A 17,917-nucleotide genomic window follows, 5' to 3' on the forward strand; every position below is an offset into this window, starting at 1 on the left:
CTAACTTAACAGTCCAACATTAAATCGAATTGAGATAAGAATAAAATTGGCTAGTTTTATTTCTCTTGCAGTTTTATTGGGAAAAGATACAGAACAATGAAGAAAGTTTTGGTTTTCTTAGAACAATGGTATCTTTTTTTAAAAATATATTTTCTTATAGACTTCAGAGTTAAAGCAGGAATAGTTATGTCATAGTGTTTAGGTTTGGGAATGCAGTTTCTGTTTTGCTTTTGTCTACTCAGAGTTACTAACGTTGTGACCCATGAGATTTCTATAGTTGCTGGATAGGATCATTCAGGATGTTGTACTTTGTGAGACATTTTACATACTTGATCTATACTTGACAACTTCAAATTAATTCATTCCTGTCTATTTCATCCTTCATAATGACATGCATTAATCTTTTCATTCTTATTTTTAAATTTTTAAAAATTTTTATTTTTTAAAAAAGATTTTATTTATTTGTCAGAGGGAGAGAGATAGAGTGAGCATAAGTAGGGGCAGCAGCAGGCAAAGGGGGAAGCAGGCTTCCTGCTGAGCAAGGACCCTGATGTGGAACTTGATCCCAGGACCCTGGGATCGTGACTGGAGCCAAAGACAGGTAGACGCTTAACGACTGAGCCACCCAGGCACCCCCATGTATGATATCTTTGTGAAGCAGTGCATAGTGTAAAAATTCTGCCCTTATCCTTATATTTTATACAAGTTCTCTTCCTTTCTCATTATCATGCCTTTTTCGATTTCCTTTATTAAAAGAAGGAGAGGGACTCCTGGCTGGCTCAGTTGGCAGAACATGTTACTCTTGATTTTGGGGTTGTAGGTTCGAGCCCATGTTGGGTGTAGAGATTATTTTAAAAAGTAAAATCCAAAAAAAGAGAAGGTGTAAATTGACTCATTACCATATCGCCATAAGGCTTAAATAAGAAATGATGCAGAAAAAGATCTTTATCACTTGATTTCATCTCCTGAAATCAGTTGCCTGTGTCTTCTCTATAGTAATTTGTGCAATGGGATTTGTACTGTTGCTTTCCTTTTCAGTGAGGCAATAATAACTTGAGGCTGTCACTTTTTAAGAATATTACTTACGCTGAGCATTGATCCAGGATAGTAGCTTTTCTTACAGTGGACCAGGCAAACTTTAGGAACATTCAGCCCGGAGCTGTAAATGGAACATTAGTGTTTCAGCGTACTGGTGGAAGATTTCTGTTGACTTTGATTACTTGTTTTCTAATTTCTCAAAATCTGCCTTTTGAGGAAATACTGATTATAGGTCAAACTCAGGGTCAGATATGATTGCCATTGATCAAGAAGCTTCATCCTTCTTCAACCATCTCAGGTAACTGGGAATACAACAACAACAACAACAACAACAACAACAAAAAAGAAGCTTCATCCTAATGAGAGGTCATCATTCATGAAATTTCAGTACACATGTGTGCTTAAAAAGTTATTGGTTCCTTCTTTTTTTCCTGACATCAGTAGGAGACATGCAGGTCATTATGTAATCTCATAGGTCTTTGAACTTCTTTGATGAAATTTGGTCTTTGAAAATTTTTTATCTGCCTAATTGACATTTAAGGTGGAGAGTATGTAGTAAGTACTTTAATAATCAATTTAGAGTCTGTTGTGCTTTAATACTCTCTAATCTTCTAATTTTATTCATTTCTGAAATCTGTTAATTTTTTATAGAAAATGAAAGTGGGGAATTAAAAATATTTTGCATTTGTATTTCTACTTAGAGTCTTAAATTCACTTATTACATACTATCTGGCTAGTTCTTAAAATGATTTTGCTTATATTTCCTAATGATATAATTTATAGCAATTTGAACCACAGAGGTGTCAAGAGTGTATACATCCTGTATTTCAGTTATGAGATTTAAAAAATAACAACAACATGCTCTAGAGCATTGCACATGAATATTACACTGCTCATTGATTGAATTAGAATTTTAAGTGGTACTATGAGAAGCCATTTGCTTGCTACCTTCAGCCCAAACATAAAAAAGTGAACATCCAGTGATTTATGCTGAGGATACAGAGGTTGGTGAAAGCTGGTAATAAGCTTAATGCAGGCAGAATTAGGGACACCTGGGTGGCTCAGTTGGTTGAGCGACTGCCTTCAGCTCAGGTCATGATCCTGGAGTCCTGGGATCGAGACCCACTTTGGGCTCCCTGCTCAGCAGCTCCTTCTGCCCGTCCACCTGCTCATGCACTCTCTCTCTCTCTGTCAAATAAATAGATCTTTAAAAAAAATGCAGGCGGAATTAGGTTGTGATATTTTATAGTGAAAGAGCTTTATATGCCTGTCATTTCTTTGAATTCACTTATTTATGGAGAAAATGCCTAGAAGTGCCTATTTCATACTAATTTGTAGAGGCTGTTTTTAGTGGAAATGGGACTAAACGATTTATTTGTAAATTACTAAAGTTGATTTTTTTTTAAAGATTTTATTTATTTATTTGACAGAGAGAGATCACAAGTAGACAGAGGGGCAGGCAGAAAGAGGGAGGGAAGCAGGCTCCCTGCTGAGCAGAGAGCCTGATGCGGGACTCGATCCCAGGACCCTGAGATCATGACCTGAGCGGAAGGCAGCAGCTTAACACACTGAGCCACCCAGGCGCCCCTAAAGTTGATTTTTTTATTGAGATATTATTCACATATCATAACATTCATACTTTTGAAGTGTATAGTTCAGTGAGTTTAGCATATTTATGAAGAGAGGATTTATGAAGATAGGCAGTCATGACCACTAAGAATTAAAGGAGAAAATTGCTCTGTAAAATAAGTTCACTTGGTCTGATGCATTACCTGCCCAGTCTGTAGTACTAGGTATTTGTTTGCTGTGGGCAGATGATTCAGTTTGAGCCAAGAATTTGTAAGTTTCTGGAATTTTGGGGGTGAAACTTCATTGATGCTTCCATGAGATGAACTGCTCATTTAGTTCTGTCATGTGGATAGGGCAACCATATTTTGACCAGGTTGTGATACTGTTTTTTACTATGCAATGAAGTGTTCTGTCTGTGGACACACTGATATAATAGGAAGAGAGTGATCTCTATTTTATTAATTAATGAATTAAATTAATTAAAAGAGTGTGATCTTTACAATTCAGGGAGACCTGGCCTGACCATTTAGCCTTGTTAACTTGGGCAAGTTACTTCTTGCTGAACCTTAGTTTACAGGAGATACTGTAAAATGGTTCAGTGAAGACAACCTAGTTGGTTAGGCTTGCAGGCTACTTTAGATTCAGATCTCTTGACCTCTGTTTTCACTTTTATTTTTTACAGAACTGTGTTTTTGTTTTAAAATAAGTGATTTTTACTCAGAACTACTTTTTAAGGAACAGTTTATCAATCCACAGTGTTCTGTTTGTGGTTTACAGATAATAAAATAAAAACAAAATCCTCATTCTGTATTTGTGGCCCAGGAGAAAGAATATTTGTTACTGGGACTATTGACCATAAAAATTATTACCTCTTTACAAATCTTGTAATTATATTTTAGCCAATAAAATAGCAAATAGAAATCAGGAACCTTAGCCTTCCTTTGTAATCTTAAATGGTGTGGCTCAACCTTTGGGGCATAGTACTGAGAACTCTCATTTGAGAACTTATTCTTATAGTGTGAGAATTAGCCTTAGCTAGAAAAAGCAATAGCTGTTGGCTTTGCCGAAGAAAAAATAGTCTTATATTTTCCACCATTCATGTAACCACAATGCAATACTGTAATTCAGAGAAAGTTTTATTTTAGCCAAGGGTAATCTTCATTTTGAGAGAATTGACACACTCATAATGAGGAGCTTTTGTCCTGGAACTTGTTAGCCTTATGTTTTCTACGTTGCAAACTTATATATAGTTTGAATGAAGTAGTTCCTTTATGAAATGCTTTAGCTTTGTTATTTTTTGAAGCATTTTATTATTATTTTTTTAATTTTCCAAATAAACTGTTTACTGAAATTTTATAGCATTTTAAATCAGTTCTTTGTGTCTGGGCATTTATGACAACTTGAACTGTCGTCTCAGGTTGCTAGTTTTAAGAATTGTCTAGAGACTCTTAGAGTGTTACTAATTTTTTTTAAAAAAGATTTTATTTATTTATTTGACAGACAGATCACAAGCAGGCAGAGAGGCAGGCAGAGAGAGAGGAGGAAGCAGGCTCCCTGCTGAGCAGAGAGCCCGATTCGGGGCTCCATCCCGGGACCCTGGAATCATGACCTGAGCCGAAGGAAGAGGCTTTAAGCCACTGAGCCACCCAGGGGCCCCAGCTTTGAGGGTTTTTGCTTTATTTTCCCTCTCCCACCTCAGTAAACTGTTGCTACTTACATATAAAGGATTTATCTTCTAAGGATTCAGATTTCATCAATTTGTGGTGATTCATGTAGAGTTATTATTTGCAGCTGTCATTTTGTCTTCCACAGTGTTTCATTGCATTAGAAAGAATTATGATACAACAAATATGAAGTATTTGTTAGGTTTAAGGAAGCATTCTGTTTCATTTTGGGTTTATTATATTCATAGTCATTTTAAAAAATAGGCTTGAATTATTATAGAAACATACAGTACAGTTATGTAACCCTACTGTCTGGAGAGAATTGCTATTAATCTTTTGGTTGTCTGTGTGTGGTTTTTTTTTTTTTTCCTGGTTGTCATTCTTAAAGAGGTAAAATATCACTTTACCAGGTAGATGGAGCTCACATCATTTGGTTTTGAAGCTTAATAAAATGATAGTCTTTTGTCTTTTAACGGAATATCCTGGCAACGTGCCGAAATATTTTAAATATTATGCTGGAGAGCTTTTCTTTTTCTTTTTAATGGGGATATGGGGAAAGTAGCAGCTAAGTAGGAAAACAAGGAGACAATTATATTCGCCATAGTTAGCAGAACAGACTGTGTCTTTGTCAGTAATTTCCACGTATCTTCCTGAATATCCTGCTTATACTTTAAGTCTTTTTCTCTAGAAAGTAAAGGTGGTACAGTCTCATCCTGGACCTAAAGTGTGGAGGCTTGTGCAATTTTATTTGTTTTGAGTTGCCATGGAATGTTTATCATGGGAATCACTTTTGGAGAGATTGATCTGATTACATTAAGAAATTTGAAATATTTGTTTTCCAGTTTTGTAGTGCAGTAAATGAGTAACCTTACTAATTGAGTGACGAAAGTTGGGTCATTGACAGAACCTTGTGACGGTAATTTTCTGTTAATGCTAAAGCAAGGCATTTTTGAGTTCTCTTATCCTTAACTCGCTCTTCTAGAATCCCTAGAGGACCTGTGCAACAGCCCCTCGAGGACCGAATCTTCACTCCTGCTGTCTCGGCGGTGTACAGCACGGTGAGTACCTGAGGTCTCTGTTGCGGCACCTAACTTCTGCCACATGAGCCTTTGATATCACAGCAATGTTTGTTTGATTGACATGGGAAAGGTTTTTGACAAAGGTTCATTAAAATCAGAAATTGAATTAGGTGTATTTAATATAAGAAGGGTGAATAGGCTTTTTTCCCCTTCATCATAATTTAATAGTGAAACAGATATTGTCTTAAGACACATTGGCTAGTATACTTGTTGTCTTTTCCTTTTTCATCTTTCTGTAAATCAACTTCTGGCCTTGTCTTGTGATTCTTGAAGGCATTGAGTTTTAATTTTCTTTTTTGATACTAAAATTAAAAAAAATTTTAATATTTAAGGGTTTTTCATTTTTTCCCCTTCTCTGATTACAAAAAAATGCAAAAGAAGTTTGGAAATGAGAACATTGGTTTTAATCTGGGAAATTTAATTTTTTATGTTAAATGATTAATTCAAATTCATAAATGAAGGGAAATTTAAAAGGTAGAGGATGAAGGTCATAAAATTAAAAGCAGATTTCAGGTGTTTCACAGTGAGCCTAAGGAAATTTAAGGAGAATGGAAGAGTAAGATATCTTTTTATTGTTTGAGTTTATCATACCAGTACTTCCTCATCTTCCAAATAGGGTGCTTCAAAGAAACTCAGAATGGTGAGAAAGATGAGTAAATAAGTCATTGTAATCTAACATGGTATGATAAAACAATGATTCTTATCGTTTTGGGTTACGAATTACCTTTAGAATCTGAACGTAGCCACAATGCTTTATTCTCAAAAGAGTCCATATACCCAGTGTTTACATATAATTTCAGAATTTTGCAAATATTCGTTAGACCATTGATCAGCCTAAGGTTAAGAAGCTTTAGTTAGAGATGCAAAGGAGTTAGTTAAGAACTTTTAGTTAGAGATGGGAAAGGAAGAGGCCACTTCATTGAGGAAGTGGCACTAAGCTGGAAGGCATAGAACTTCTCTAGGCAGAGTAGGGAACACAAGGCCTTCTAGGAAGTTAAAATTTAGACACATGCTTAATGGAGTGGTCAGTAGTCAGCGTTGTGTGGCAGTGTTCTGTAGCGGAAGTAGAGATGAGATAGTAGATGGGTTTTGGAGGTTTTAAGATTGTTGTGAAGACTTAGAACCTTATTGTGTAGGAATGAGTAGGTAGGATGGTTTCCCTGCAACAAGTCTCAGTTTACACCTGTTATATAGTTCAGTTAACACTTGTAAATTATTTGAACCCCCAACTCTTCAGATGTACTCCATTTAGGTGACAAATTGCCTGATCATCCTAGTAATTGAGAACCTTCAATTTACATTGAAAAACAGTTTTTAGTTTTTTTCTGGCATAAACTTTCTGTAGGCCAAAGGGTTTTGTTTTGTTGTATTGTGTTTTGTTAGTACTGACCTTAAGGGCACTTAAATTTGTCTGGTATAACTCTTTTTTTTTTTTTTTCTAAGATTTTATTTATTTATTTGACAGAGATCACAGATAGGCAGAGAGGCAGGCAGAGAGAGAGGAAGGGAAGCAGGCTCCCTGCTGAGCAGAGAGCCCGATGCGGGGCTCGATCCCAGGACCCTGGGATCACGACCTGAGCCGAAGGCAGAGGCTTTAACCCACTGAGCCACCCAGTCGCCCTGAGTCTGATATAACTCATAAAATACATTTTTTTTTCTAATTAGAAGTGCACTCTCTGTCATTCAATTTCTGTTTTCAAGATTAAGATAAGTAAAAGAAGAAAATGAAAATTTCTAGTAATCTTGAGTGATTTCTAGAAGCAACTATTATAGCCATTTTTTGGTATAGTTTCCTTTGTCTTTTTTTCTGTGTTGTAGGCGCTATATAAGATATTTTATTCTATTTGGTCAGTTCATGTTATAATGTTAGCTTTTCCTATGCTATTTGAAGCATGTCGTAAATAATGGTTATCTATTTTGTCATAAGAATTTAATATTCACTGGACATTTGACAGATATTTCTTGAGCTTTTAATGTGTGTCAGACACTGTTTGGCATTGTGGATGTGAGCAAACCAAACCTACTGTACTCATGGAGTTTATACTGTTCTGTGGGATAGAAGGAAAGTAAACAAATATATGTGCAATATAGTGATGGGTAGGAATAAGTGTCTTGAAAATGGAGTAGTATAAAGGGATGGAGAATGACTGGACAATCCTGGACATTCTATCTAAAGGCATTTAAGTAGAAAGCTAAGAAGTAGGGAGTGGCCTTGCAGATTTGTAGGAAAAACGTATTTCTGGTAAAAGAAATAGTAGTGCAAAGGCTTAGGGATAGCAATGTGCTTAATGTGGTCTTAGAACTGCAAGGAAACTAGTGTGGTTGGAGTGGAGAGAGGGGTAGGGGTAGAATTCAGAGAAGTATCTGGAGCATCAGATTATGTAGGGCATTATTTACTATGGTAAGAATTTGGATTTTAATCTAAATGTGATGGAAAGCTTTTAGAAACTTAAAAGCAGTAGGTCTGAATTTCTGTTTAAAGGACACTGTAGCTATTCTACAGAGAGTAGACTGATAAGGGCAGGTGCTGGGGTGGTGAAGTGGAAGCAAGATGAGTTAAGAGGTTGTTAGAGTCAGAATGCAAGCTGGTGCAGCCACTCTGGAAAACAGCCTGGAGGTTCCTCAAAAAGTTGAAAATAGGGGCGCCTGGGTGGCTCAGTGGGTTAAAGCCTCTGCCTTCGGCTCAGGTCATGATCTCAGGGTTCTGGGATCGAGCCCCGCATCGGGCTCTCTGCTCGGCAGGGAGCCTGCTTCCTCCTCTCTCTCTGCCTGCCTCTCTGCTTACTTGTAATCTCTCTCTCTGTCAAATAAATAAATAAAATCTTTAAAAAAAAAAAAAAGTTGAAAATAGAGCTACCCTACGACCTAGCAATTGCACTACTGGGTTTTTACCCCAAAGATACAAATGTAGTGATCCGAAGGGGCACCTGTACCCCAGTGTTTATAGCAACAATGTCCACAATAGCCAAACTGTGGAAAGAGCCTAGATGTCCATCAACAGATGAATGTTTGAAGAAAATGTGGTATGTATATACAATGGTCTATTAATCAGCCATCAGAAAAAACCCTGAAATCTTGCCATTTGCAACGACTTGGATGGAACTAGAGGGTATTATGCTAAGCGAAATAAGTCAATCAGAGAAAGACATTTATCATATGATCTCACTGATATGAGGAATTTGAGAAATAAGACCGAGGTTCATAAGGAAATGGAGGGAAAAGTGAAACAAGACAAAACCAGAGAGGGAGACAAAACATAAAAGAACTCTTAATCTCAGGAAACAAACTGAAGGTTGCTGGAGTGGTGCCAGGTGGGAGGGATGGGGATGCTGGGTGATGGACATTGGGGAGAATATGTGCTATGGTGAGTGCTGTGAATTGTGTGAGACTGCTGAATCACAGACCAGTACCCCTGAAACAAGTAATATTAAGGTTATATGTTAATTTAAAAAAATCTAAGGGTGCCTGGGTGGCCTCTGCCTTTGGCTCAGGTCATGATCTCAGGGTCCTGGAATCAAGCCACGAATCAGGCTCTCTGCTCTGCCAGGAGCCTGCTTCTCCCTCTCTGCCTGCCTGCCTCTCTGCCTACTTGTTCTCTCTCTCTCTCTCTCTCTCTCTCTCTCTCTGTCAAATAAATAAATAAATAAAATCTTTAAGAAAATCTAAAAAAAAAAAAGGTGATTGTAGTAAAATAGGCAGAAGATGATGATGTACTTCCTCTAAGGCAGTACAGAAAAAGATGAGTAGTGCAATTTGGTACGTATTTTGAAAGTAGACTGAAAAGGATATCACGGTAGCTTGGATGTGAGATATGAAAGAAGAATAAATGGTGTTGCTAGGGATTTAGCTTGAGTAACTGGATGAACATGGTACTTTTCATGCAGATGAACACTGGGTGAGGACCAGGGTTTTTGTTGAGAAAAATCAGTAGATGTAAACATTATTTAGGGGAGAAGTTAAACATTAAGTTGTTTCTAATATTACCTATTAGAAATAACTTACTTAAATTTAAAGCCTTTTCTGAATTGTGGATTATTTTTATGGAATAACTTCCTAGAAAATGAAACTACTGAGTTAAAAATGTAGAAATGTTTTTGAAATTCCTCATAAATGAAGACATGTGACTTTGTAAACTTAGTGATTTGGAGAGGAGGTTGTCCAAATCATGTGCATGATAGCACAATGCCTGCTACAGAGTTTACATGTCATGTTTTGAAACAAAGGTTTTGAATTTATTTTTGAGTTAGATCAAATTTGACATTTACTATTTGAAGCCGCTGCCATATTAATGTCCTTTAGTCAATGAAAAAAGTGGGTGCACCAAGTGATGCCTATTCTGGAGGGACAAGAGATTTTATTTTAGGCAATAAAAACTTATCTTAAAATATGGCAGTCTTTACTTTCTTGATCACTTGTTTCCATTCTTAGCAATTTAAGTCTCTGCCTTACTTTTACAGTCTTGTGCACTTTAACTGAATGAGTAAGAGAGTTTGTGACCAGGTGTTTTGACATTTTTAATCCCCCTTCTTCTCAGCCCCAAGATACGTTACTTGTTACTATTTTTCTAGTGTCTAGGTCCATTAGCATGATTTCTGTCATAAAATACAGGCTAACCCTCAGTTCACCTCCTCCTGTCTCACCATATGGTGCCCATATGTTCCTTTAATTGAGTTGGTTGAATTCCTTGAAAGGCAAAAATGAATCCTGGCCAGTCTTAAAAAAATTATACAATCAAAGGTTTTATTTCTTTTGTCTATTATATAGGCTTTATGCCCTCGTGTCAGCATTTTAGATAGGTTTTCTGCTGATAATCAAAGAAGCATCAAAAGGAAGACTTTTTTTTTTTTTTAAAAAGATTTATTTATTTTGGAGAGAGAGGTGGGTGAGGGGGGATGGGAGAGGGAGAGAGAATCCATGCTGAGTGTGGAGCCTGACGTGGGGCTCAATCCCAGGACCCTGAGATCATGAACTGAGCCAAAACCAGGAGTTGGATGTTTAATCAGCTACATAATCCAGGTGACCCAAGACTCAGTTTTTTTTTTAATATTTATTTTTTATAAACATATATTTTTATCCCCAGGGGTACAGGTCTGTGAATCGCCAGGTTTACACACTTCACAGCACTCACCATAGCACATGCCCTCCCCAATGTCCATAATCCCACCCCCGCTCTCCCAACCCCCCTCCCCGCATCAACCCTCAGTTTGTTTTGTGAGATTAAGAGTCACTTATGGTTTGTCTCCCTCCCAATCCCATCTTGTTTCATTTACTCTTCTCCTACCCCCTTAACCCCCCATGTTGCATCTCCTCTCCCTCATATCAGGGAGATCATATGATAGTTGCAAGACTCAGTTTTTATAATGCTGTCAAGTTAATGTTTTAGGCTGATTGTCATTTATTTATTTATTTTAGCCTGATTTCTAGAAGTTTCTCTTTAGAACACTTTTCAGGAATGGGAGAGATACTTTTGTCATATTCCTTATTCAGGGATGGGAGAGATACTTTTGTCATTATTCCTTATTAGCCATAATTATATGAGAGTGATTGATTATATGAACAAAAAATGAATGAAGCTAGTAGTTTTTAAGTTTTAGTAAGAGAAATATATATTATATGGTAGAGAGGAAATGGCAAAGCTGAAGAGGAATGACCTGATTTGAAGTATATTTATTAATAACTCTCCTAATTGGCATGCTTCTTAAGAACAAACTATGAGATTTTACCATGTTGTATATTTTTGGCTTAATATTTTATTTAGAGAAATTGGATTTTGTGACCATTAAGCCAGTATTTATTTTTATAAGTGGGCTCCGTGCCAGCATAGATTCCAGCATGGGGCTTGAACTCACCACCCCAGGTCAAGACCTGAGCTGAGATCAAGAGTTGGTTGCTTAACTTCCTGAGCCATCTAGGTGTCCCTAAGCCAGTATTTTTAATGAAATTGCAGAAATAAACTTAATACAAAATTATCTGGACTAATGACTTTACTACAAGAAGCAGCAATCACACATATTCTGGTGTATTGGGAGAGTTGGGTTATTAACAGTTTCTGCAAAATTCCTGTAAATAAATTAATCTGAGTAAATTACTCCTTAGTGCTGTAACATTTATCCTTTTTAGCCAGGTTATACTTTTAAAGTCTTGATTCTGTCATACTGTAGTTCTGTGATATCTAATTAGAAAATAATGCTTTTATTTTTTTTTGTAGTCATTGATAAATGCTGAGTAGGCCAACATATCAGTGGAGATATCTGCACAGGGACAAAATTTAGCATGGGTGGATCAGTACTCCTTAGACAGCTGTATCTAGCAAGATGTAAATCCACTTAATTGCCCTATAATGCAGTCCAGAATGACAATCCATTTTTTCCCCCAGTGGTAAATATGCCAGTTGAACTGATGATTTGTTTTTGTAGACTTTATTTTTAAAAACAGCTTTATTGGGGTATATTTGACAGACAGTATATATAGTGCCAGTGATTTAAATATATCTAAAGTGTACTATTTAAAGTGTATAATTTGGGAAGTTTTTTTTTTTTTTAAAGATTTTATTTATTTATTTGACAGACAGAGATCACAAGTAGAGAGGCAGGCAGAGAGAGAGAGGGAAGCAGGCTCCCTGCTGAGCAGAGAGCCCGATGTGGGACTCGATCCCAGGACCCTGAGATCATGACCTGAGCCGAAGGCAGCGGCTTAACCCACTGAGCCACCCAGGCGCCCTAATTTGGGAAGTTTTAACATATACATATATACCCATGAAAATCTTTGCCACAATCAAAATTAACATGCATCATTCTTTTTTTTTTTTTTAAAGATTTTATTTATTTATTTGATAGAGATCACAAGTAGGCAGAGAAGCAGGCAGAGAGAGAGGAGGAAGCAGGCTCCCTGCTGAGCTGAGAGCCCAATGCGGTGCTCGATCCCAGGACCCTGAGATCATGACCTGAGCTGAAGGCAGAGGCTTTAACCCACTGAGCCACCCAGGCGCCCCAACATGCATCATTCTTAAGTTCTTCATTTGTCTTTCTAATCTTTCCTTTCCACCATCCCCCACCATTGGTCTGCTTTTTGTTATTATGGATTCATTTTCTAGATATTTTTTAAAAGCTATAATAGGAAAAGGAATAATACAGTAGGTGCTGGTTGTTTTTTGACTTTAGTCACTCAGGTTAATTATTTTGAGATCTTTCCATATTGTGTTTATCAGTAGCTTCTTCCTGGGAGAAAAAGTAAACTTTATTATTATTATTATTACTATTATTATAATATCTTTAGAAAAGATAAACTTTAGGTTCAAAATATAGGGCTGACACAATTACATGTTCTATATATTCTTTTCCCCTCTAAGAATAGAGTTTGGTTTTCATTAAACGTAATAAAATCATGTGATTATACAATTTGGTTGCTTTTTTATTTTTATTTATTTGTTTCTAAAAGGTTTTATTTATTAATTTGACAGAGATCACAAGTAGGCAGAGAGGCAGGCAGAGAGAGAGACAGGGAAGCAGGCTCCCTGCTGAGCAGAGAACCCGATGCAGGGCTCGATCCCAGCACCCTGAGATCATGACCTGAGCTGAAGGCAGAGGCTTAACTCACTGAGCCACCCAGGCACCCCTGCTTTCTTAATACAACATTTATTGTAAATAATTTCCTATGTTATTACATGACACTTACAAACATTGTAAGCACAAACATAAGTTTAAGTATCGTGTCAATGAGGTGAGCCATAATTTCCACAGTGAGTAAATTTAAGAACTAGTGTTTGTCTTGAAGATTCCCTTTATTTTCTGTTTCAGATAATTTTATGATATGTACATATGTATAAATAAAATACATACACATACGTGTGCATATTTTCATCTGTTTAAGTAGGATTTTTACCTTAGGCTAAGATTCTCAAAAGTAGCCCTAGTATGTTAAAATAACACACATAATAGATACTTATGTGTATCTTTAAAGATGCTTAATATTTTTGATATTATACAGTTATGGTAGGTTATGTTGCCACATAGTATAGGAGTGTATCCATTTCATTGTGTCTGGACTTTCAGGGGTTCACATTTAAAAAGTATATGTATTTTATTTATTTAGAGCATGAGTAGGGGGAGGGGCAGGAGGCGAAGGAGAAAGAATCTCAAGCAGATTCTACATTGAGCACGGACCCATTGTGGGCCTCAATCTCACGATCCTGAGGTCATGACCTGAGCTGAAATCAAGTCTGTCACCTAAGCTACTGAGCCACCCAGACACCCCGAGCTGTTCCCATTTCAACTGTGTTTGCTACCTTGATCGGTTAAAAGTGCTATTTCACAGTTCATGAAGGAGAAAATTAGCAGGTTTTAAGTGGCTGTGGAAGAATGTTTAACATTGGTAAAATGATATCATATTTTGTCTGTAAAATTAGCAAAGGTTTAATTATTACCCGTTTCTCAGTTGTAGAAATGTAATAATTAGGAATGTTTTGGGGACTTTTTAAAAGCCTTTTAATGCTTTTTCCCATTCAGTATTTTTACATTATGGAGTATACAAAAGAAATGAAATTTTCCTGTCTGTTGTGACAAAAAGGATTTTGTTATAAGAAGATTTTAGTTTTACGGGACGCCTGGGTGGCTCAGTTGGTTGGACGACTGCCTTCGGCTCAGGTCATGATCCTGGAGTCCCAGAATCGAGTCCCACGTCGGGCTCCCGGCTCCGCGGGGAGTCCTCTTCTCTCTCTGACCTTCTCCTCGCTCATGCTCTCTCTCACTGTTTCTCTCTCAAATAAATAAATAAAATCTTTAAAAAAAAAAAAAAGAAGAAGATTTTAGTTTTACAATTATTATTGTTGTCACTTTTCTCCAATAGCATTGCTGACATGTGAACATATTTAGAAATCTAGGTTTTTGTGTTTGAAATTAAAATAAAAGATGAAAATCACATTTAGATATTTCTTCTTTTTTATTTTTATTTATTTTTTAAAAATAAAAGCTATGTGATTTTTTTTCTTTAAAGATTTTATTTGTTTATTTAACAGAGAGGGATCACAAGTAGGCAGAGGGAGAGAGAGAGATGGGGAAACAGTCTTCCCACGTGCAGAGAGCCTGATGCAGGGCTCGATCCCAGGACCCTGAGATCATGACCTGAGCTGAAGGCAGAGGCCTAACCCACTGAGCCACCCAGGCGCCCCTAGATACTTCCTCTTTTTAAAAAAAAAAATTGTGGTAAAATGGCTTAACATAAAATTTACCATCTTAATCATTTTATTTCTTAAAATTGTTTTTTAAAAACTTTATTTGTCTAATCTGTACACCTAACGTGGGGCTCAAACTCAAAACCCCAAGATCAAGAGCCATGTGCTCTTCTAACTGAGCTGGCTAGACATCCCCTGTCTTAATAATTTTTTTTTTTTTTTTTTTTTTTTTTTTAGTTTATTTGACAGATATCACAAGTAGGCAGAGAGGCAGGCAGAGAGAGAAGGGGAAGCAGGCTCCCTGTTGAGCAGAGAGCCCTATGTGGGGCTCGATCCCAGGACCCTGGGATCATGACTTGAGCCAAAGGCAGAAGCTTTAACCTACTGAGCCACCCAGGTGCCCCTGTCTTAATCATTTTAAAGTTCTACTAATGAAGTCAAATTTTTGTGCAGCCCCATCACCATCCATTCCTAAAAGTCTTCATTTTAAAAACTGAAACTCTGCCTGTTAAAACAACTACAACTACTATATAACAATTCCTCGTTTCTCTTCCCCTTAGTTTCTGGAAACCACCATTCTACTTTCTGTGTCTGTGATTTTGACTACTATAAGTACTTTGTGTAAATCAAATTATACAGTATTTATCTTTTTGTGACTAGTTTATTTCACTTAGCATAATGTCCTCAGTGTTAATCCATATTGTGGCAGGTGTCAGAATGTCCTTCCTTTTTGTCCTTCCTTTTTGAGTCATGTGGTTTTCCAGTTTTCCCAGCATCCTTTGTTCACAAGACTCTTTTTCCCATTAAATGGTCCTGGCGTCCTTTTTGAAAATCATGTGAGCATATGTGCGAGTATTTATTTTTGGTCCCTGTATTCTATTCTATTGGTCTGTATGTCTGTGTTTATGCCAAAACCACACCGCTTTTTATTAATAAGCTTTGTAGTAAATTTTGAAATCAGGAAATGTGAGTCCTTCAGTCTTGTTCTTTTTCAAGATTGTTTTGTCTATTTATGCTTTCTTGAAATCCCACATAAATTCTAGGTTGGATTTTTCTGTTTCCGTAAAAAATATCATTGGGATTTTGGTAGGGGTTGCATTAGATCTGTAGTTCACTTTCGGGAATATTGACATCTTAACAATATTAAGTCTTTAAATCTGTGAATATGTAATGTATTTTCATTCATTTTTTGTCTTCAATTTCTTACAGTGGCATTTTATATTTTTCATTGTAGAATTCTTTCACATTTTTTGTTAATTTCTAAGTATTCTTTCTAAGGCTATTGTAAATGGAATTGTTTTCCTCCTTTCCTTTTCAGATTATTTATTGCTCATGTTTAGAAATTCAACTGATTTTTATGCGTTGACGTCATATCTTGCTGCTTTCCTGAACTCATTTGTTATTCTGATGGTTTTCTTGTGGAAAGAGAATCTTTTCTACATAGAAGATCGTATCTCAAACAAGTAATTTTACTTATTTTTCAGTTCAGATGTCTTTTGTTTTTTATTCTTGCCTAATTGTTTGGTTAGGGTTTCCAATACTGTATTGAAAAGAAGTGGTGAAAGCATTTGCTTTGTTTTTGATTTTAGAGAGAAGCCTTAGTCTTTTGCCACTGAGTATGAAATTTGCTGTGGGTTTTTCATATATAGTTTTTATTATGTTGAGGCAGTTTCTTTCGATTTTAGTTTGTTGAGTCTTTTTTATCACGAAAAGGTGGTGAAATTTTTTCTGGTCAAATGGGTTTTCTCCTTCATGTTGGTGTGGTGTATTACACTGATTGATTTCTATATATTGAACTGTCCTTGCATATCAGGAATAAATCTCACTTGGTCATGATATATCATCCTTCTAATATGCTATTGGATTCTGTTTGCTAGTGTTGTGTGTCTCTTGTTGTTTTGTTTTTTTTTTTTTTAGGATTTTTGCATTGTTACTGGTCTGTCATTTTCTTGTAGTGTCTTTTTTCCTTTTTTTTTTTTTTACTTTAAGATTTTATTTATTTGACAGAGAGAGAGATTACACGTAGACAGAGAGGCAGGCAGAGAGAGAGGGGGAAGCAGGCTCCCCGCTGAGCAGAGAGCCCCATGTGGGGCTTGATCCCAGCACCCTGAGATCATGACCTGAGCCGAAGGCAGAGGCTTAACCCACTGAGTCACCCAGGCGCCCCTTGTAGTGTCTTTATCTGGCTTTGATATCAGGATCACACTGGCCTCATAGAATGAGTTAGGAAGTTATTTGCTTCTCTTCAGGTTTTTGGAAAAGTTTGAGAAGAATTGGTGTTACTTCCTTTTTACATGTTTGGTATCCTTTCCCAATGAAGCCATCAAATCCAGGGCTTTTCTACTTTTTGGAAGTTTTTTGAGTACTGATTCATTTTCCTTTATAGTTACTTATCTATTCAGATTTTCTGTTTCTTTGTGATTTAGTCTTAGGAGATTTTGCATTTCTAGGAATTTGTCTATTTCACCTAGGTTATCCAATTTTTTGGTGTTTAGTTATTTTCTTAATATTCTCCATTGATTTAATGTTGAACTTAGAATTCTGTATAATCACTTGAAAAAATTTAGGTCAGTGGTTCTCAGCTAGAGATGCTTTTGCCCTCTAGGGCACATATGGCAATGCCTGGAGACATGTTTCATTGTCACAATTTGGTGCAGGAATGGGAAAGGAATTCCCATAGCATTTGAAGGCTATATAGACCTGGGATGCAATTGAACGTCCCAAAGTGCACAGGACAGCCTCGCAACAAAAATTATCCAACCCAAAATGTCAGTAATGCCATGGCTGAGCAAACCTGATTTCTGTTTTATTTAGATGTTAGTAACACTATTAAGATGACTTAAAATTGTTAAGACTCAATCCAGCTAGTATTTGTTGAATATCCACTATGTACTATACTACTTTTGGGAGAAAAGCATTGGTATGAATGTAAAAACTAATGAAAATTGTAGTAAGTGCTATGAAGGAGATACACAGGATACAAAATTAATAACAGAGTAATTTTTTTTTCTTTTTAAAAGATTTTATTTGTTTGAGAGAGAGAGAGAAAGTATGAGCAGGGCAGAGGGAAAGGGACAAGCAGCCTCCCGGTGGAGCAGGAAGCCCAATGTGGGGCTCGATCTCAGGACCATGGGATCATGACCTGAGCTGAAGGCAGATGTTTAACCAACTGAGCTATGCAGGCACCCTGATAACAGAGTAATTCTTAATTAGGTATGAGTGGGAAGCTTGAGAAGGTGGCATTTTAGGATATCCGAACTATGAGGAGAATTCAGTCCTTCATGGATAGGGAGGAAATAAATGCGTGAATAGATTTTCAGAGGCTCCAAGGCATTCAGATGAGTAGAGCTCTCCTGGTGGTGGGAAGCTCAGTGCTCTGGAGACAGTGCAAGGTGGGA

At 36.8% G+C, this 17,917-nt stretch overlaps 1 protein-coding gene across 19 annotated transcripts in view; it reads left to right on the plus strand.

The window, feature by feature from the left end:
• The window catches only part of EIF4G3 (eukaryotic translation initiation factor 4 gamma 3), a 343,477-nt gene that overhangs the window by 87,040 nt on the left and 238,520 nt on the right, over positions 1–17,917 (plus strand). For all 19 annotated transcript variants that reach the window (XM_047728162.1, XM_047728168.1, XM_047728169.1 and 16 more), the window contains exon 2: positions 5,254–5,329. In XM_047728162.1, coding sequence (XP_047584118.1) covers positions 5,254–5,329 — 76 coding nt within the window. The remainder of the gene's footprint in view (positions 1–5,253; positions 5,330–17,917) is intronic.

The sequence above is a fragment of the Lutra lutra genome, chromosome 4 (genome assembly GCF_902655055.1).
Source record: "Lutra lutra chromosome 4, mLutLut1.2, whole genome shotgun sequence".
Taxonomy (NCBI): Eukaryota; Metazoa; Chordata; class Mammalia; order Carnivora; family Mustelidae; genus Lutra; species Lutra lutra.